Source organism: Phyllostomus discolor, chromosome 3 (genome assembly GCF_004126475.2).
Source record: "Phyllostomus discolor isolate MPI-MPIP mPhyDis1 chromosome 3, mPhyDis1.pri.v3, whole genome shotgun sequence".
Classification (NCBI taxonomy): Eukaryota; Metazoa; Chordata; class Mammalia; order Chiroptera; family Phyllostomidae; genus Phyllostomus; species Phyllostomus discolor.
This window is the reverse complement of record NC_040905.2, coordinates 188,057,408-188,072,503: the sequence shown is the minus strand read 5'-3', so window position 1 is coordinate 188,072,503 and position 15,096 is coordinate 188,057,408. Positions and strand designations below refer to the sequence as shown.

The window sequence follows — 15,096 nt, the reverse complement described above, 5'->3', positions numbered from 1 at the left end:
TGCACATAGATGTGGGACAGCTGGGTCTGCCAGCTGCTACCTTGCTGTGTGTCCCCTCCACCCCAGTTGCCTGTCTTGCTGCCTCCTGCCAACCTGGATGATGTTTCTTTAACTCCTTCATTGAACTTCCATACAGTTTGATTTTCTGGCAGTTTTGGGTTTTGTTTTGTTTTTAAATTTGTTGTACTTCTTTTGGTTGTGGGAGGAGGCAAAGTGTACCTACCTTACACCTCCATTTTGGCTGGGAGTCTCCTGTATTCTATTCTATTCCACTAACAGACAAATGAATAAACATTAGTGGACATTTAGGTACTTTCTACTTTTGGGCTATTGTGAATAAAGCTGTATGAACATTGGTCTCCAAATACCTGCTCAAGTACCTGCTTTCAACTCCTTTGTGTATCAAAGGACATAATTTTGGCATTATTGCAAATAGTGACATTTAAAAAATTCAGTGTAGTTGAATGGCCTCTATGAAAACTTCGTTTTTGCACTCATAATTTATTAATTTATGTGCTGATTATTCTAATGAGGTAATTATGTACAGGGAACAGATATGGCTACATCTTGCCTTTTACCTGCAAATCAGAAGTTCACTGCTGAGTAGAAAGGTTTACTAATTGGGAAAACTTCTAGTATGCAGGAAAATTAGTTTATTTTTTTCAGAGTGAGTGGAGAGCTTTGATTTAGCAAATTGAGATTAAGTAGTTGAGTGGTTGGGAATGTATTGCAAAGTGTATTAGAAAAGGCTGCTTTTTTTCATGATAGTGTTAGAAAATTTCTTTTATAAATATTTGGTTTTTAAAAAGTGAGCTATATTAAACATAGGGGGTAAATGATAGTTCAGACAGATGTGAATGGTTACATTTTAGAAAAATGTACTAATAAATAGATTCTTTGTGGGAATCTGAGAACAGAGTAAGCTGCACAGTATTGAGTACTTAAGGAAACAAATCAAAAGGGAGTCGGCTTGCACTTTGATCTCTAGAAGAAACCCGAGCTCTGTATCACCATATAATTCAGTTGAACAGAAATGTCTGTTAAGGCTAGAAGGGAAGATCACCTGGAACAGTATAAAAGGTTACTTGGTAAAAAGAGATTTATAGGATGTATTGTATCAAGAAAGTTTTCTTGACTAATTTAAATAAGGACAGCATTGTAGATCCAGAACCTGAAGTTCAATGGTACAAAAACAATGGTGGGTAAAACTGCTGCTATCTTAGCATGAATTGAGGCAGTAGCACCAAACATAACTAGTAGACATTGTATTTATTCTTCATCACCATGCACTCACAGTTTAAGAAAGTATGCCAGTTTCACTTCAGAATGCCCTTATTTATTAAGTCAGCCATTTAGAACACATATTTTTAATATTCTGTGTGATGAAATGAGAAGTGTGCATAAAGTATTTCAACAGCATACCAAAAAGTGATCGTTGGCTAAAGAAAATACGTATGTGACTATTCTACTTCTTAGTTTTTTCCTGTGATGGGCATGATTTTAACTTGAAGAAATAACAGACAGACTATGGTTATTCACACTTGGGTATTTGGCAGATATTTTCTCAAAAATGAAGAAAGTGAGCCTATCAGTTTCAGGAAAACAGCTGACAATATTTGTGTCAGTGATAATATTTGAGTCTTTAAACAAAAACTAACATTTTAGAGAATGTGTATTTTCTACCTGAGTCCTATCCATGTATTTTCTCCCTTTTTGCCCTTCACTTCTTAATGGTAAAATTCCCAGTCCTTAGGTGGACACAGGAAGGTTTCATAGCTGCGTTTGCACTAGGAGTGGTCATGTGGGTAATTTCTATCGAATACCTCAGACTTCCCCCCTCCAATCCAGTGTTAGACTTGTACGTGGAGTTGTTTGTTAGCCACCTCTGTCTGGATTTATACCACGGACAGGTTAAGCTCAACATATCAGAAGTAGAATTTTCTGGATTTCTGCTTCTCTGTGCCATATCATTTCCATTTACGAAGTCAGTGGTGTAGATATATAACTCTAAATTCCTCCACTCTCCACCATCTCAAAATTCACATACATGTACATATTTAAGCAAACTTCAAATTCAGCTAATTTTTATTTTTCCCGAATGTCCCCTCCTTTTCTAGTCCATGTCAGCATTTGACCCTGGTCTAGCCTGTGTCATCTTTTGCGTGGATCGCTACAGTAGCCATATTCTCTGTTTATAGTCTTTCAACTCTTGTTTTTCCCTTTCCTCCCACAGAATCATCCATCTCAGAGAATCTTCCAACCCTTTTACTCTTGTGCCTGCAGAATTAATTTTAGTGTCCTTAGCCTCAAAAATCTGGTCCCATTTTACTTTTCTAGGCTCATCTGTCACTCCTAGCTCTACATTTGAAGCTCTGATAGCACCAAATGTCTTTTCTTTTCTTTCCCATGTATTTGTGGTTCCTGAATACTGTGTCCTTTCTTGTGCATGTTTCACAGGCAGAATTAACATTTTCCTTTAAAATTGTTTAGTTTGAGATTTTTAACTTTATCTTAATTTTTTTAAAATATGAAACAGGTTCTACTGAATAGTCTGAAAAATGAGTATTTGTAGTCCAAGTTGCAAATTTTGTTTTTATTAAGGTATTTTGTTATTTGAGGGTTTTTGAAGTGTCTTACAATTTTGAAGGAAATGTGTTTTATTTGGCTAGAAAAACTTGATTTCTATATGTGAATTATAAAATTAAGTCACTTCAGAACAGTGCTCATCTGCGCCAGTCTCCTTATTTCCACATAAGGGAACTGTGGGCCAGGAGAAATTAGTGACTCTGTTAAGTCATGATTAGTTAGAAGCAGAGTCAAGGTCTGCTGCAACCTCCATCAAATATAAGTATCTGCTTTAAAAAAAATAAACCCATCGTGTGTTGGGATTTTCAAGTCTTCTTATCTCCAAATACCTCTTAAGATTACCAAGCAGTGTTACAGGGTCCTTTACTTTTTGTAAACAACTTGAGTAATCAACTTAGTATACTGCCTAATTCATGACTTCTTAACAATCCTTGTTCCATAATGAATGGTTTATTTACAAAACAGTGCCCTAAACCTTGCCTTCATACCTGTCTTCTTGACCATTTATTCTAGAAGGAAACAGGTTTTGACTCATTGATAGATTGTTTTAAGTATTCTAATTGAAGTAGATATGGTAGATACCACATTTTATAGATATGTTTGTCTTTGTTTTTAGCATCAAGCATTGCACGATTCTCTCCAATAATGTAGACCATCTCTTACTGAATTTAACACTGTCTGATATCATGGTCTCCCTGGCAAATGCTTCAACTTTGCAGAAGGATTCCAATTGGATAGAAAGGATAAGAAAATTTGTGACAGAGACCCTTGAAGATGGCTCTAGGCTAAATAGTAAGCAGCTGAACAGATTGCTTGGGGTATCGTGGAGGTTAATGCAGATACAACCAAACCGAGGTAGGTGATGCTGCTTTATCTTAATTTAAGACAGGAGCTCTTACGCATGCTATATAGGGTCTAGCTTCTAATTGGTAACTTTTAAACTTTCCATGTAGTCAAGTTAATTACCTTCAAGCTATAAAAGGTAGCTAGCGTAATCATAAAGGACTATCTACTTGTTTATGGCTCAGCGTATCCCTTTCTCAATGGGTAGGTCCCTTTCTGAAGCAGATTGATAAGATTTCTAGATTACAAAATTGGTGTAAAAAGGGGTAGCTACTATTAAGAGGAAATTTTAAATCTATCCATTGAGCCTAATGATGAAATTCCCTCTTCTGATCTAGTTTGACTAGAATTCGCTTTTTCCTTTCATCCTTATAGAATGAATCCTACATTTCTTCTAGTTTGAAGTTATGTCACATTAAGTCAGTTTTTAGTGTGACTTGCTAATTTTTCTCTTTCAATAACAAAGCTTTTCTGTTTGGTTTCCATCTTATTCACCCTTCTAATATCCTGGTTTTTGTTGTCCCTTAGAAAAATTGATACTGTAATCTCTGGTTGGTTTTACTTTTATGGTAATTAGATTGTTGCTGTAGGACTTTGAGGATAGAGTGTGGCTGAGATCTGCTTTGTTATGGAACAGAGAAAACTACCTCTGTTTTTAGAGGAATTTGGGGCTGGTGATGAAATATTTTTGATTCATATGTAGTTATTTTTTTTCTGTTTTTAGAGGCTACGGAGTCTCTCATCAAGGCAGTTTATACATTGTATCAGCAGAGGGGCCTTATCCTTCCAGTTCGGACTATGTTACTGAAGTTTTTCAGTAAAATCTATCAAAAAGAAGAATTGAGGTCTTGCAGATTCAGGTAAAATTTCAATTTATTTTGCCTTTTTCTCACTATTTTGTGGTTTTTAAAATAAGATGATAGGGTGATTAAATCTCTGGAGAAGTTCACTCTTTTTTTGTCCTAGATGGTTATATTGTGGGAGAAACTCCCAGAAACTGTTCTTCTTGCCAGTGCAGTAAAGAATTACAGATTAATGAGTCTGTTATCATTCAAACAGTGTTCACTGGTGATAAGTTCTCATGGAAGAGAGTGGGCCTTGCCAAGGTTGGGGAGAAAGGCAAGGCCAGGGGTGGCAAGAGTGGCGAGGGCACGAGAGCAAGACAGATATCCTTTGTTCTGAGGACTTGTATAGTTGGTGGGCTGGGGGAAAGGTGAAGAAGTTACATATTGATTGACAGGTAAAGGCGGTGCTGGCTTTTCAGTATGGGGTTTGAATATCCAAAGGTATTAATATTAATAGGCTTCTTTAGGCACTGTGGACCCTTTCAGGGCTTGGGATGAAAGCACAGTTTCAGAAGCTTCCTTTCCCAGATAATGGAAGAGTTACGTAGAATTTCAAGGACTCCTAAGTCAGTGGGTGGGACATGTTTACTGTCTATCGTACCTAACAGTTACATTTAAGAAAAGATACAAAATTTTATGAGGAAGCATACATAATAGTACCAGTAACCTTTATGCACATAACTGAGCAGATAAAAGCCTCTTTGTGCATATATCCACTTGTCCACTTAGAGCCAAAGGATAGTTGGAATAAACTACAGCAGCCTCAGCCTTTTCTTTTGCTTCCCATAAAAATGGAGATGGAACCACTAGCGCTTACTGACATATTGCGGCATATGGTGTAAGAATGAGGGCAATAGAGATGAGTTTCTGGCTTAGTTTGATGGCACTTATGTGGGACAGACAGCACAAAGAGTATTACTAAGGAATTAATTTTTTGACAGGGTGAGTTTGAGGTTTATTTGGGACAGCCAGGAAGAAATGTTTGGCTGGAGGATAACCTTGGCATATGTAGGGAGTTGCTGGAATATATTTGAGTCTTTATTGTAAGCCGGATGCTTTTCATAATTTTTCTGAATAATTCTCATTGTACTACTATGAAGAGTAGACAGTGTTACTCTCATTTTACAGAAGGAAACAAGCTTAGGTTAAATAAGTTGGTGGGTGTCATCCAACTAATGGGTAACAGGTAGCTGAGATTTTACATTCATGTCTGATGACAAATGTCACACTTAAAATCACTTAAGTTCTTGGGGGACAGCAAAAGCAATTGCTGCGACACAAGTATAGAGACCTTAGAGCTTTAGCAAGTATACCAAAGAACTGAAATAACACAAGTTCTAGGGCACCTTAGTTGAATGAATCAATTAAGTTAATATAGTTCAGTAACGGCGCTAATTAGGATAAATAGTACATAAAAAGTTAAGTGGTGTCTGTGCCCTTAAAGATAAAAATACAATTTAGTCCCCCCAAACTTGGTGGGGAAAACCTAGAAAATGCTACAATTAAATGAATGATGCTGGCAATTTCATAGGTGTCCACATGTTTAAATGAATACATGTGTTATTGGTACATGATTTGTCACTTTATGGTGTATGTAAATTGAAAAAAATTTTTGCTTAAATTTATGCTTCTTGTCTTCCAAATTATACTTTATTGGGTTCCTTCTTGGCCTTTCTTAGGTATCGTAGCAAAGTGTTATCCCGTTGGCTGGCTGGTTTACCATTGCAACTCGCTCATCTTGGCTCCCGAAACCCTGAGCTCTCAACACAGCTTATTGATATCATCCAAACGGCTGCAGCACGAGCAAATAAAGAATTACTAAAAAGTTTACAGGCTACTGCTCTTCGAATCTATGGTAAGAGTTTGCTTACCTGTACAGGTAATCATTGCTATATCCTGATTTGGAAAGGAAGTTTCTAAGGGAAGCCTTGTAGGTTTTGTCTTTCCTTTAAATTATTATAAATTAGTTATGCTGCGATAAAATTACCAAAACAAAAATCCACCATCAAATAGTAAATTGATTTGCAGTGATAAGTATTCTTTGTTAGAATAGTTTTAGAAGATAAATGATAGGTGCTTCTTGCATTCTTAAATTGTCTTTTAAACCACTTGCTCTTCACAAATTCAAAACTGCTAAGTATTTTTTAAAAATTCCTTTGAAGCCTTGGTGGGAAATTACTTATTTAATCATAATGGCTATCTTACATGACTTCCATATGTTAATATTTCTGACTCATCCCTGGAACTATTTCATATTTTAAGCAGAAATAGCAATTAAAAGTTTTCTGGGCTATATAAATATATATAATTTACATTTATTATTGAGATATAATTCACATGCCATAAATTTGCTGTATTATAAGGGTACAATTCAGTGATTTTTTTAAAGCACATTCCTAAGGTCTTGCAGTCATTATCATGGTCTGAATTCCAGAATATTTCTATCACCCCCAAAAGAAACTACCTATTGGTAGATCCTCCCCATTCTTGCTTTTCCCAGCTGCTGGCAACCACTAATCTATTTCTGTGTCTGGATTTGCTTATTCTGGAGATTTTTTACAAATTGAATTATGCAGTATGGGGCCATTTGAGTCTGGCCTCTTTCACTTACAGTGTTTTCAGGATTTATCCGTGTTGAAGCATATATCAGTATTTCTTTATTGCTAAGCAGCATTTCATTTAATGGATATACCACTTATATTTATCCATTCATTAAATAATGGAGACTTGATTTGTTTCTACCTCTTGTGGGTATATTTTTAAATGTTTTCAGCTTTGCTTATATGTAGAGGTGTGTGTGTGCTGTGTGCAGGTGTGTAAGTGTACATAGACACACAAACAGGTTTTTTGCTTTAAGTTGATATTGTCACTGTTTAGCAGAAGTGTCTATTTTTTACTATTTTGCTTTGTGTCCAATCCCTTTACCCCCATGGAAGTTATTATTTCAAGCAAGACAACTTGGATGTTATGAAACTATTGCTGTGTTAAATATTGGGTTGGCCAAAGAGTTCATTTAGTTTTTTCTATACGATGGCTCTAGTAGCACTTAGTTATCTTCATCTTCATTCGAAACAGTTTTGTTAGATTGTATTGTGACAGCTGTCATATCAGTGTGCATTTAAAAAAAACTTACCGAAATTGGTGAATTTTTCTGAAGATGAAAGACGATATATACAACATTTTCAGCATACTACACTTTATTATTTCAAAAAAGGTAGAAATGCAAAAAAAGATTTGTGCAGTATATGGAGAGGGTTCTGTGACTGATCGAATGTGTCAAAGTGATTTGCAAAGTTTCTTGGGACCATTGACATGTTGGCCAAATAATTCTGTGCTGTGGGGCTGTCCTGTGCTTTGGAAGATGTTTAGCAGCACCGCTGGCCTCTACCCCCAGAAGCCAGTAGCAGGAGACAGCTGACATACTTAAAATGTCCAGATCAATTAAGTTTTTGGTAAAAATGAAAAATGTCTTTTATTTTATGGAAAAAACGACTTTTTGGCCAACCCAATAAATGTATCTTTAAATAAATAATGGTTATATTCAATATTTTATTTTAGAAAGTAGCTTAAGCCATACATACATGTTTTATGATAAAAACTTTTTCATGTAATTTATATGATGGACTTCAGCATAACACAGTGAACATCACTCAGTCTGCTTTATTAATTTAATCTCTGCTTTGTATATCTTTTGTGGTTAAATATACTGTGTCTGTCTCTCCCCCTAGATCCACAAGAAGGCACTGTGGTGGTTCTCCCAGCAGAGTCTCAGCAGTGTTTGGTCCAGCTGATATATTTTCTACCCAGCCTACCTACTGATTTGCTTTCTCGGTTAAGTCGGTGCTGTATCATGGGAAGACTTAGTTCAAGTTTGGCTGCCATGCTTATCGGGATACTGCACATGAGGTAGCATGCTCACATGAGCTGTATTTTAAGTATATGAAATATATAGCTCTTTATTCCTTCAGCTTGCAATTCACAGTGTTGGCCTTTTTTTTTTTTTTTTTTTTGTAGAGAGGGGGGGGGGGGAGAGAGAGAGAGAGGGAGGAAGGGAGGGAGGGAGGGAGAGAGACAGACAGACAGACAGACAGACACATCAATGTGCGGTTGCTGGGGGCCGTGGCCTGCAACCCAGGCATGTGCCCTGCCTGGGAGTTGAACCTGAGATGCTTTGGTTCGCAGCCCACACTCAATCCACTGAACTACGCCAGCCAGGGCTCATTTGCTCTTAATGCAATAATAAAACTGTGTATATTATTGCTAGATAAAAGTTTACTGCAGTAAGATTGTTTTGTTATTTGTTTAGTGAATTTCTGTGTATAGTTTGGAATAAGGGTTGAAATTATCAAATGCATATAGTTAAAATGGCAAGTGAGGCTACTATGCTTAAAACTTTGGTGTTATGGAATTACAATACAGACCTTTTCAGGGAGCTCAGAATTTAATGCAGCTGGTGAGATTAAGTTTATGTACTCAGACAAGGAATCACTTGAAATCTCGCATGTGTATGTTAAAATATGTTTTAACTGGACAGATAAAACAGTACAGTGGTATGAAGTACATTTAGGTTGCTGTGTAACCAGCACCACTGTCCTCCTCCAGAACCTTCCTATCTTCCTAAACTGAAACTGCCCATTGTACAGTAACTCCTCATTCACGCTGCCCCTCCCTGCCACAGGGAACTATCTTCATGATGTTGATTATTTTGGGTTGCTCATATAAGTGGAGTCATACAAGTTTTTTGTCTTTTTGTGTCTTTCATATTTCATTCAGCATAACTCTTCAATGATCAAAATTTCCTTTTTAAGGCAGAATAATGCTTACTATTGTACATTTTGTTTATCTTGTCTGTTGGTGGACACTTGGTTTTTTCCACCTTTTTAGCTATTGTGAGTAATGCTGCTATCAACACTGAAGTATTAGATACCTATTTTAGTTCTTGCTTTTAATTCTTTTAGCTATATACCCAGAAGTGGAATTGCTGGATCATGTGGTAATTGTTTAATTCTTCAAGAATCTGCCATGCTGGTTTTCACAGTGGCTTTACCATTTTACTCTGAAAGGTTTTATAAGTAATGTGTCATGCATGTGTTCAAAGAATCCTTAAACACCTTGTGTTTATATAGTGTTTTAGTATTCAGCAGTATTTATTACTGATTGTGACTCATTGTCAGGGTCTGATACAGTTTTAGGTGGAAATTGAAATCTAGGCTGTAGCTGTAAATTTTAGCGACTAGCTTCCTTGTGGCTTCTTGTACAGATTCCCTGTCCTAGTTAAATAGTAGCTCACTTTATTGGTAAACTCTCTTTGTATTTGTTTGCCAGTCTTTTCATACCAGTTTAGGACATGCATTTGAATACAATCACCCAAAGTTTGTGCATAACTGATGATGACCTTTCCTTTTAGTAGAGGAGAGATATTTGCAACATGTTGCTTATATGTAAAAATTTAAGGTTCATTTGTTTGTGTGTTTGTGCATTAGAGAGAGACTTGGTCTTATTTTTAAGTATTTTAAACATTCATTAGTTTCTCTTGTTTATCTTTGTTAGAAATTTAAAAACTCTTTGTCTAGTGTAAGCAATTATTTAATGCTAGGCCTTAAAAACAATTAAATGTTGCTCTTTTAACTTCCAGTAGAGGGCACTCTGTTCCTTTGATATAACTAATGGAGGATTTGTTTTAATATTCAGTTAAAATCGCCTTCTGAATACTTTCCTTTGAAATTGATTCTCTTTGGAAGGTATATTATCTTTATAAATATCAATTGTGTTTATGCTTGTGTCAAAGATAAAGACTTTTCAAAAGTCTTGTGGAAATGTAATTGTTGAGAAAATACATTAATTTACAGAAAATGATAATAGGGGTTCATAGTAACTAAATTAAAAGTTGGTTGTCTTTGTAGTTAAAAGTCCACCAAGTTAAATTTTGCCTTTTAGTATTGGCACAGTGTCTGTTACTACATTTCTCTCTCACACACTCTCTGTTGATGTCTTGTGCCCAAGCTAATCTATCTTTTAAGAAATAATACAAAATTAGGACATTTCAACTTTCTGAGGCCTGTGGCACTATCATTGTATCACTTTTCTTACATTTAGAATTTAAGAATAATGTTAGTTTTTTCAACATACACTGGGTTATATATCTTTGGTTTTCTCTCCTTGTCCATGACTGTAAACTAGACAGTGTTTTCATTATCTCTCATCTGTACTATTATAATAATCTTGCTTTTCATTCCCATCTATTTTGTGCACTGTCGCCCGATTAATTTTTCTGAAATATTCCTTTAGTCATTTCTGATTTTTGTCTGTTACATTAAAAAGTGTACGTAAGAGTTGCTGCTGCTACCTTCCCCCTACCTGTTTAGAGTTGGATTTCCCCCTCATAGCATGATACTTGTGTTGTTCCACCGGCCTCTGCTCAGTCCTGTGCTGGCCCCTAGTTTATTTATAGCTGGACTGGAGAACATAATTGGTAAATGCTTGGTAAAAATCTCTAGGAAGGGGGAGAAATTCTTGGACTGAGCAGTTTGGCTTGGTTTTAAGTAGGGCGAATGTATGATCTGGTCTTCAGTGAGCAGTTCCAGTTACTTCGGTCCAAGCATAGTCAGCAGTCACATTCCTTTACTCTTGAAGTGGTCTGGCTTGGACAGTATATATGGGCATTGCAGTTTTAAGGACAGTGTGATCTATTATTGTCATTGGTCCAAAATAGATTCCTAAATGGATTTGTACTCATTTTAGCCACTGGAGGGCACAGTTGGTTTCTAGTTTCACTGAGTTAAATAAAGTTAACAGTTAAAAAAAAAAAAAGTAAGTGCTTTCAGTTGAATTAGAAACTCCTAATTTTTTCTGCATTTATTCATATATCTCTGATAAAGTTTGTAATCTGAGCTTACTGCATCTGATCATTCTCAGCCTCCTGCTATATTCCTGGTTGACATTTGTTCTCTTCATTCTTAGCTGTATGTTGAAGAGAATCTTTAAAGGTGTCACTGGAAACAACTTATAGCAGGAACCAGATAAATGTTATTTAATGAGAAGCTGCTTCTTTATCTGCACTATTGTTAGGTAGGACTAGTTACAACAGGCGTGTCAAACTCATTTTCACCAGGGGCCACAGCAGCCTCACCAGCCTCACGGTTGCCTTCAGAGGGCCAAATGTAATTTCAGTTCTTTAACAGTTCAGTAGTAGTTACATTTATACAGTCCTAAAATTAATTTCACCCTTGGAAGGCAACTGCGAGGCTGATGTGGCCCCGGTGAAAATGAGTTTTAAACCCCTGAGTTACAGCTTTGCAAAGGATAGGGGCATATAATCGTAGAGTGACTATAAATGGAAGTATTCATTACCTAATTAAGATACTTAGGTAGGAAGCTGGAGCTTGTTTACAGTAAGCAGGTAAGACTTCTTAAAAATCAAGTAAATATATAGCAGCTGCGACTACTGACAAGCAAATGTAATCTTGGCTCCTTACAGTATGGTTTTCAAATGGTGTGGAAATTTTCTGAATTATATCCTATACTGTGTGGACCAGTTATGCTTTTTATGTAACTTCACGTAAATATAAATAGAAGTTAAAGTGTCCGTGTTATGTTGAGCCTTTACGTACTAAATCAATGCATACTGTAGGTTTTGCTTAAGCTACTAAATCTGACTTGTTTTCAGTGAGTTATATACTGTGTTATTATTCTTGAATCTTCAAGTTGGTCACTTCTGGTAATAGTTCTCCCATTGTTTATTATAGGTCATCATTTTCTGGATGGAAGTATTCAGTGAAAGACTGTTTGATGAGTGATGTGGATTATTTCAGCTTCTTATTTTCAACACTTACAGGTAACCACATTCACCTGCCACATTAAGGAAAGGGAAAAAACTTAGTATGAAGATTATCTTAAAACATACTGTTTTATATGTTAGTTCTAAGTTTTGAGGATGATAAGGTGTCTGTCTTAGAATGATTTCTCTTGGTTAATAAGTGGAAGTCTTTGAAGGAATATTTTTACCCTATATTGTCCAGCTCTTTAGGCAGGGAGATACATGATTCATCTTTAAGTCTGTCATAGTAAGTATTGAATACCAAAACCTAGGGAATTAATTGTCATGATTATTTTTTTTCACTTTCTCTTTAGTCTTACTTCTCAACTTCCTTCTTGTCTTTGTTTACAGTGAATTGGACATACCTCTTCAGATAGCCAGAGAAAGCCCTATTGCGTACCTTTAAAAATTGATGAATAGAACATACATTTTAAACATGTTTAAAATGTTCAACTACATAGGAAGAACATCAGATTTTGATTAGCTGTTTCTGCATCCCATTTGCCCTCAACACAAATTAGTAAAATAAACGTAGAAATGTCAAGTTAGATGTATAAGATGTGTATAATAATAATACTTACTACTATTATTACTATTGTTTAAATGATTGTGCTCATTCAACATTTCAGTTTTATACTTGGATGATGGTGATGAGATTTTTTTATTTTAATATTTTTAGAGAGGAGGAAGGGAGGGAGGGAGGGAGGGAGAAACATCAATGCATGGTTGCCTCTCACATGCCCCCTACCGGGGACCTAGCCTGCAATCCAGGCATGTGCCCTGACTAGGAATGGAACCAGTGACCCTTTGGTGAAGATGAGATTCTTTAAAATTTTTTTGAAGACTTGTAATTAGGAGATTTATAATTACTATGTTAAGTCAGAATCCAAAGAGAATTTCACAGATTCTGATAATGAGCTGAATCCAGCAAGACAAATTTTATGTAAGAAATGTAGACTCCTCCATGTTTATTTGATAGTTTTGGATGTACATATTTGAGATGGAGGTGGGGGACTTTATGTTTTAGTAGTAGTACCTGTCAAAAGATTTAGCGGTTTTAGAAAGCTTATTAGGAGTCAGTAATGTGATGTGGCTGTCAAACTAGATGAGGCCTCTTTAGGCTATGTTCATGGAAATACAGTGATCCGAGCATGAAAGCAGAAAGCTAGGGTCAGACTGACGACATTGCTGGTGTCCTGATCATTCTGAGAGCTGTCTTCAGGAGGGACTTTGGCCCACTGTCTATGTAGGTCAGGCCAAGTATAATAGGGTGGTAAGAGAATCAGAGAGTAGTTTGAAAGGGCTATTATGTAAAAGAATACAGAGTTCAGTATGTGTATGGAGCATATTATTTTTACTTGTTCATTTGCTTTTTAAACCTGCCAGTATTTGGAAAGGTTATGCCTTTTTATTTTTTAGGTAAGTCATAAAACCTCTTGCTGTATTATAGATTCGGTCAGAGCACACACTTGTGTACATAAATACATGAATTTTACTGCCTCCATTACTAGCTATTCATTTAAAAAAAATACTACATGAAATGCAGAATTTCAGAGAAAACAATGTAGTTTAAAGAAGAATTTAACTTAAAGGTACATGTCATCTCTATTTTTTGAAAAAATACAAAGAATGGCACTTGCTTTGTAATTTATTTCTTTAATATTACTTTGTACCCAAATTAGGGTTTTCGAAAGAGGAGTTGACTTGGCTTCAGAGCCTTCGAGGTGTTCCCCATGTCATCCAGACGCAGCTTTCCCCTGTGCTGCTTTACCTGACAGACTGGGACCAGTTTGCGCACCATTGGGATGTGACAGAGGTAATAGTAGGTTTAAAAGGAAATTTCTGGCTATTAAAATTCAGGTCATCAATCACCAGTGGTTAGTATATATTAGGATTATCTCATATGAGATACTCATAGGGATACAACATAGTATAAGACATGATTCATGTTCTCAAAGTGTTTATAATCTTGGCTGGGAGATGTATATTTCTAAAAAGAAGAGTGTTTTCCTTTCTAAGTTATGCCACTAGAGTACAATAAATGAGCAATCTGAATGATAGAGATAAATTTATTTTCTTTTACCTAGCACAGGACAGATAGGATAAATAAGATGTAAGGAGGATTTGGTATCCTTGAAGGTGGTGTTTTTAAACAAAAGAGATTGTTGAGCATTTCCTTTTGAGTTTATATATTGAAGTTAAATTTAAAACCCTAACATTTACTTAAGCTTTAATGTTTAGCTTACAAATCTTTTTAGATAAGTATCGTAAATTCAAGCAGTCAGCAGAACACTAGGATTATATTTTATTCCTTTTACAGTCAAGATTTTAAACTCTTTAAATAACTTCTAACATAGTCACTATTTTTCAAGTAGTTCAGTTAAATATGATAAATCTTATTAAGTTTTGGTACTATCAATAGTGAAATTCAAATTAAAATTACTGGTTTAAATTAATTACTGATGTATTTTAAATTGGAATTACAAGGCTGATCTTTTACCCTAATGGGCATAATTGTCTTATGTTTCAGATATGTAAATTAAATATACTAAAACATAAATGCTAATGATTTGATTCTCTGAAACATTTCGGTAGTAGTTAGTTCTATTATTCCTGTAGTTTCTTTCCTTGCATTGAATGGTGCTCGCTTATTATTAAGAATATAATTATTTCATCCCCAAATTATTTTGGTTCCAGTCTTTCTAACACATCCTGAGGTAATCTGCTCTGCTGGCTAATTGTATTTTAATGATTGAGAAGGCCTCTGGCCAGGACACTGACTGTGTTCTTTCCTTGTAACTCCTAATTGCTGGGCCAACCCTTTTTTTTTTAAACCTTTTTTGTCAGTGTTCAAGTTACATCTTCTTCTGTTTCGTTGCTATACCAATTGATTTTATTCAACTGATCTGTTTACTTCTTCCATTCTATTCTGAATATTCCTCATGTTCGTCCCATATCTTAGGGCTCTACCTTTTGTAGATATTTAAAGCATTTTTCTCATGGCAT

General features: G+C 35.7%; 1 protein-coding gene across 2 annotated transcripts in view; it reads left to right on the top strand.

The window, feature by feature from the left end:
* Nucleotides 1–15,096, top strand: part of TEX10 (testis expressed 10) — a 42,778-nt gene that overhangs the window by 17,805 nt on the left and 9,877 nt on the right. For both annotated transcript variants that reach the window (XM_028505675.2, XM_036021973.1), the window contains exons 6-11: nt 3,203–3,441; nt 4,154–4,289; nt 5,954–6,129; nt 8,003–8,180; nt 12,020–12,108; nt 13,773–13,906. In XM_028505675.2, the coding sequence (XP_028361476.1) occupies nt 3,203–3,441; nt 4,154–4,289; nt 5,954–6,129; nt 8,003–8,180; nt 12,020–12,108; nt 13,773–13,906 (952 nt within the window). The remainder of the gene's footprint in view (nt 1–3,202; nt 3,442–4,153; nt 4,290–5,953; nt 6,130–8,002; nt 8,181–12,019; nt 12,109–13,772; nt 13,907–15,096) is intronic.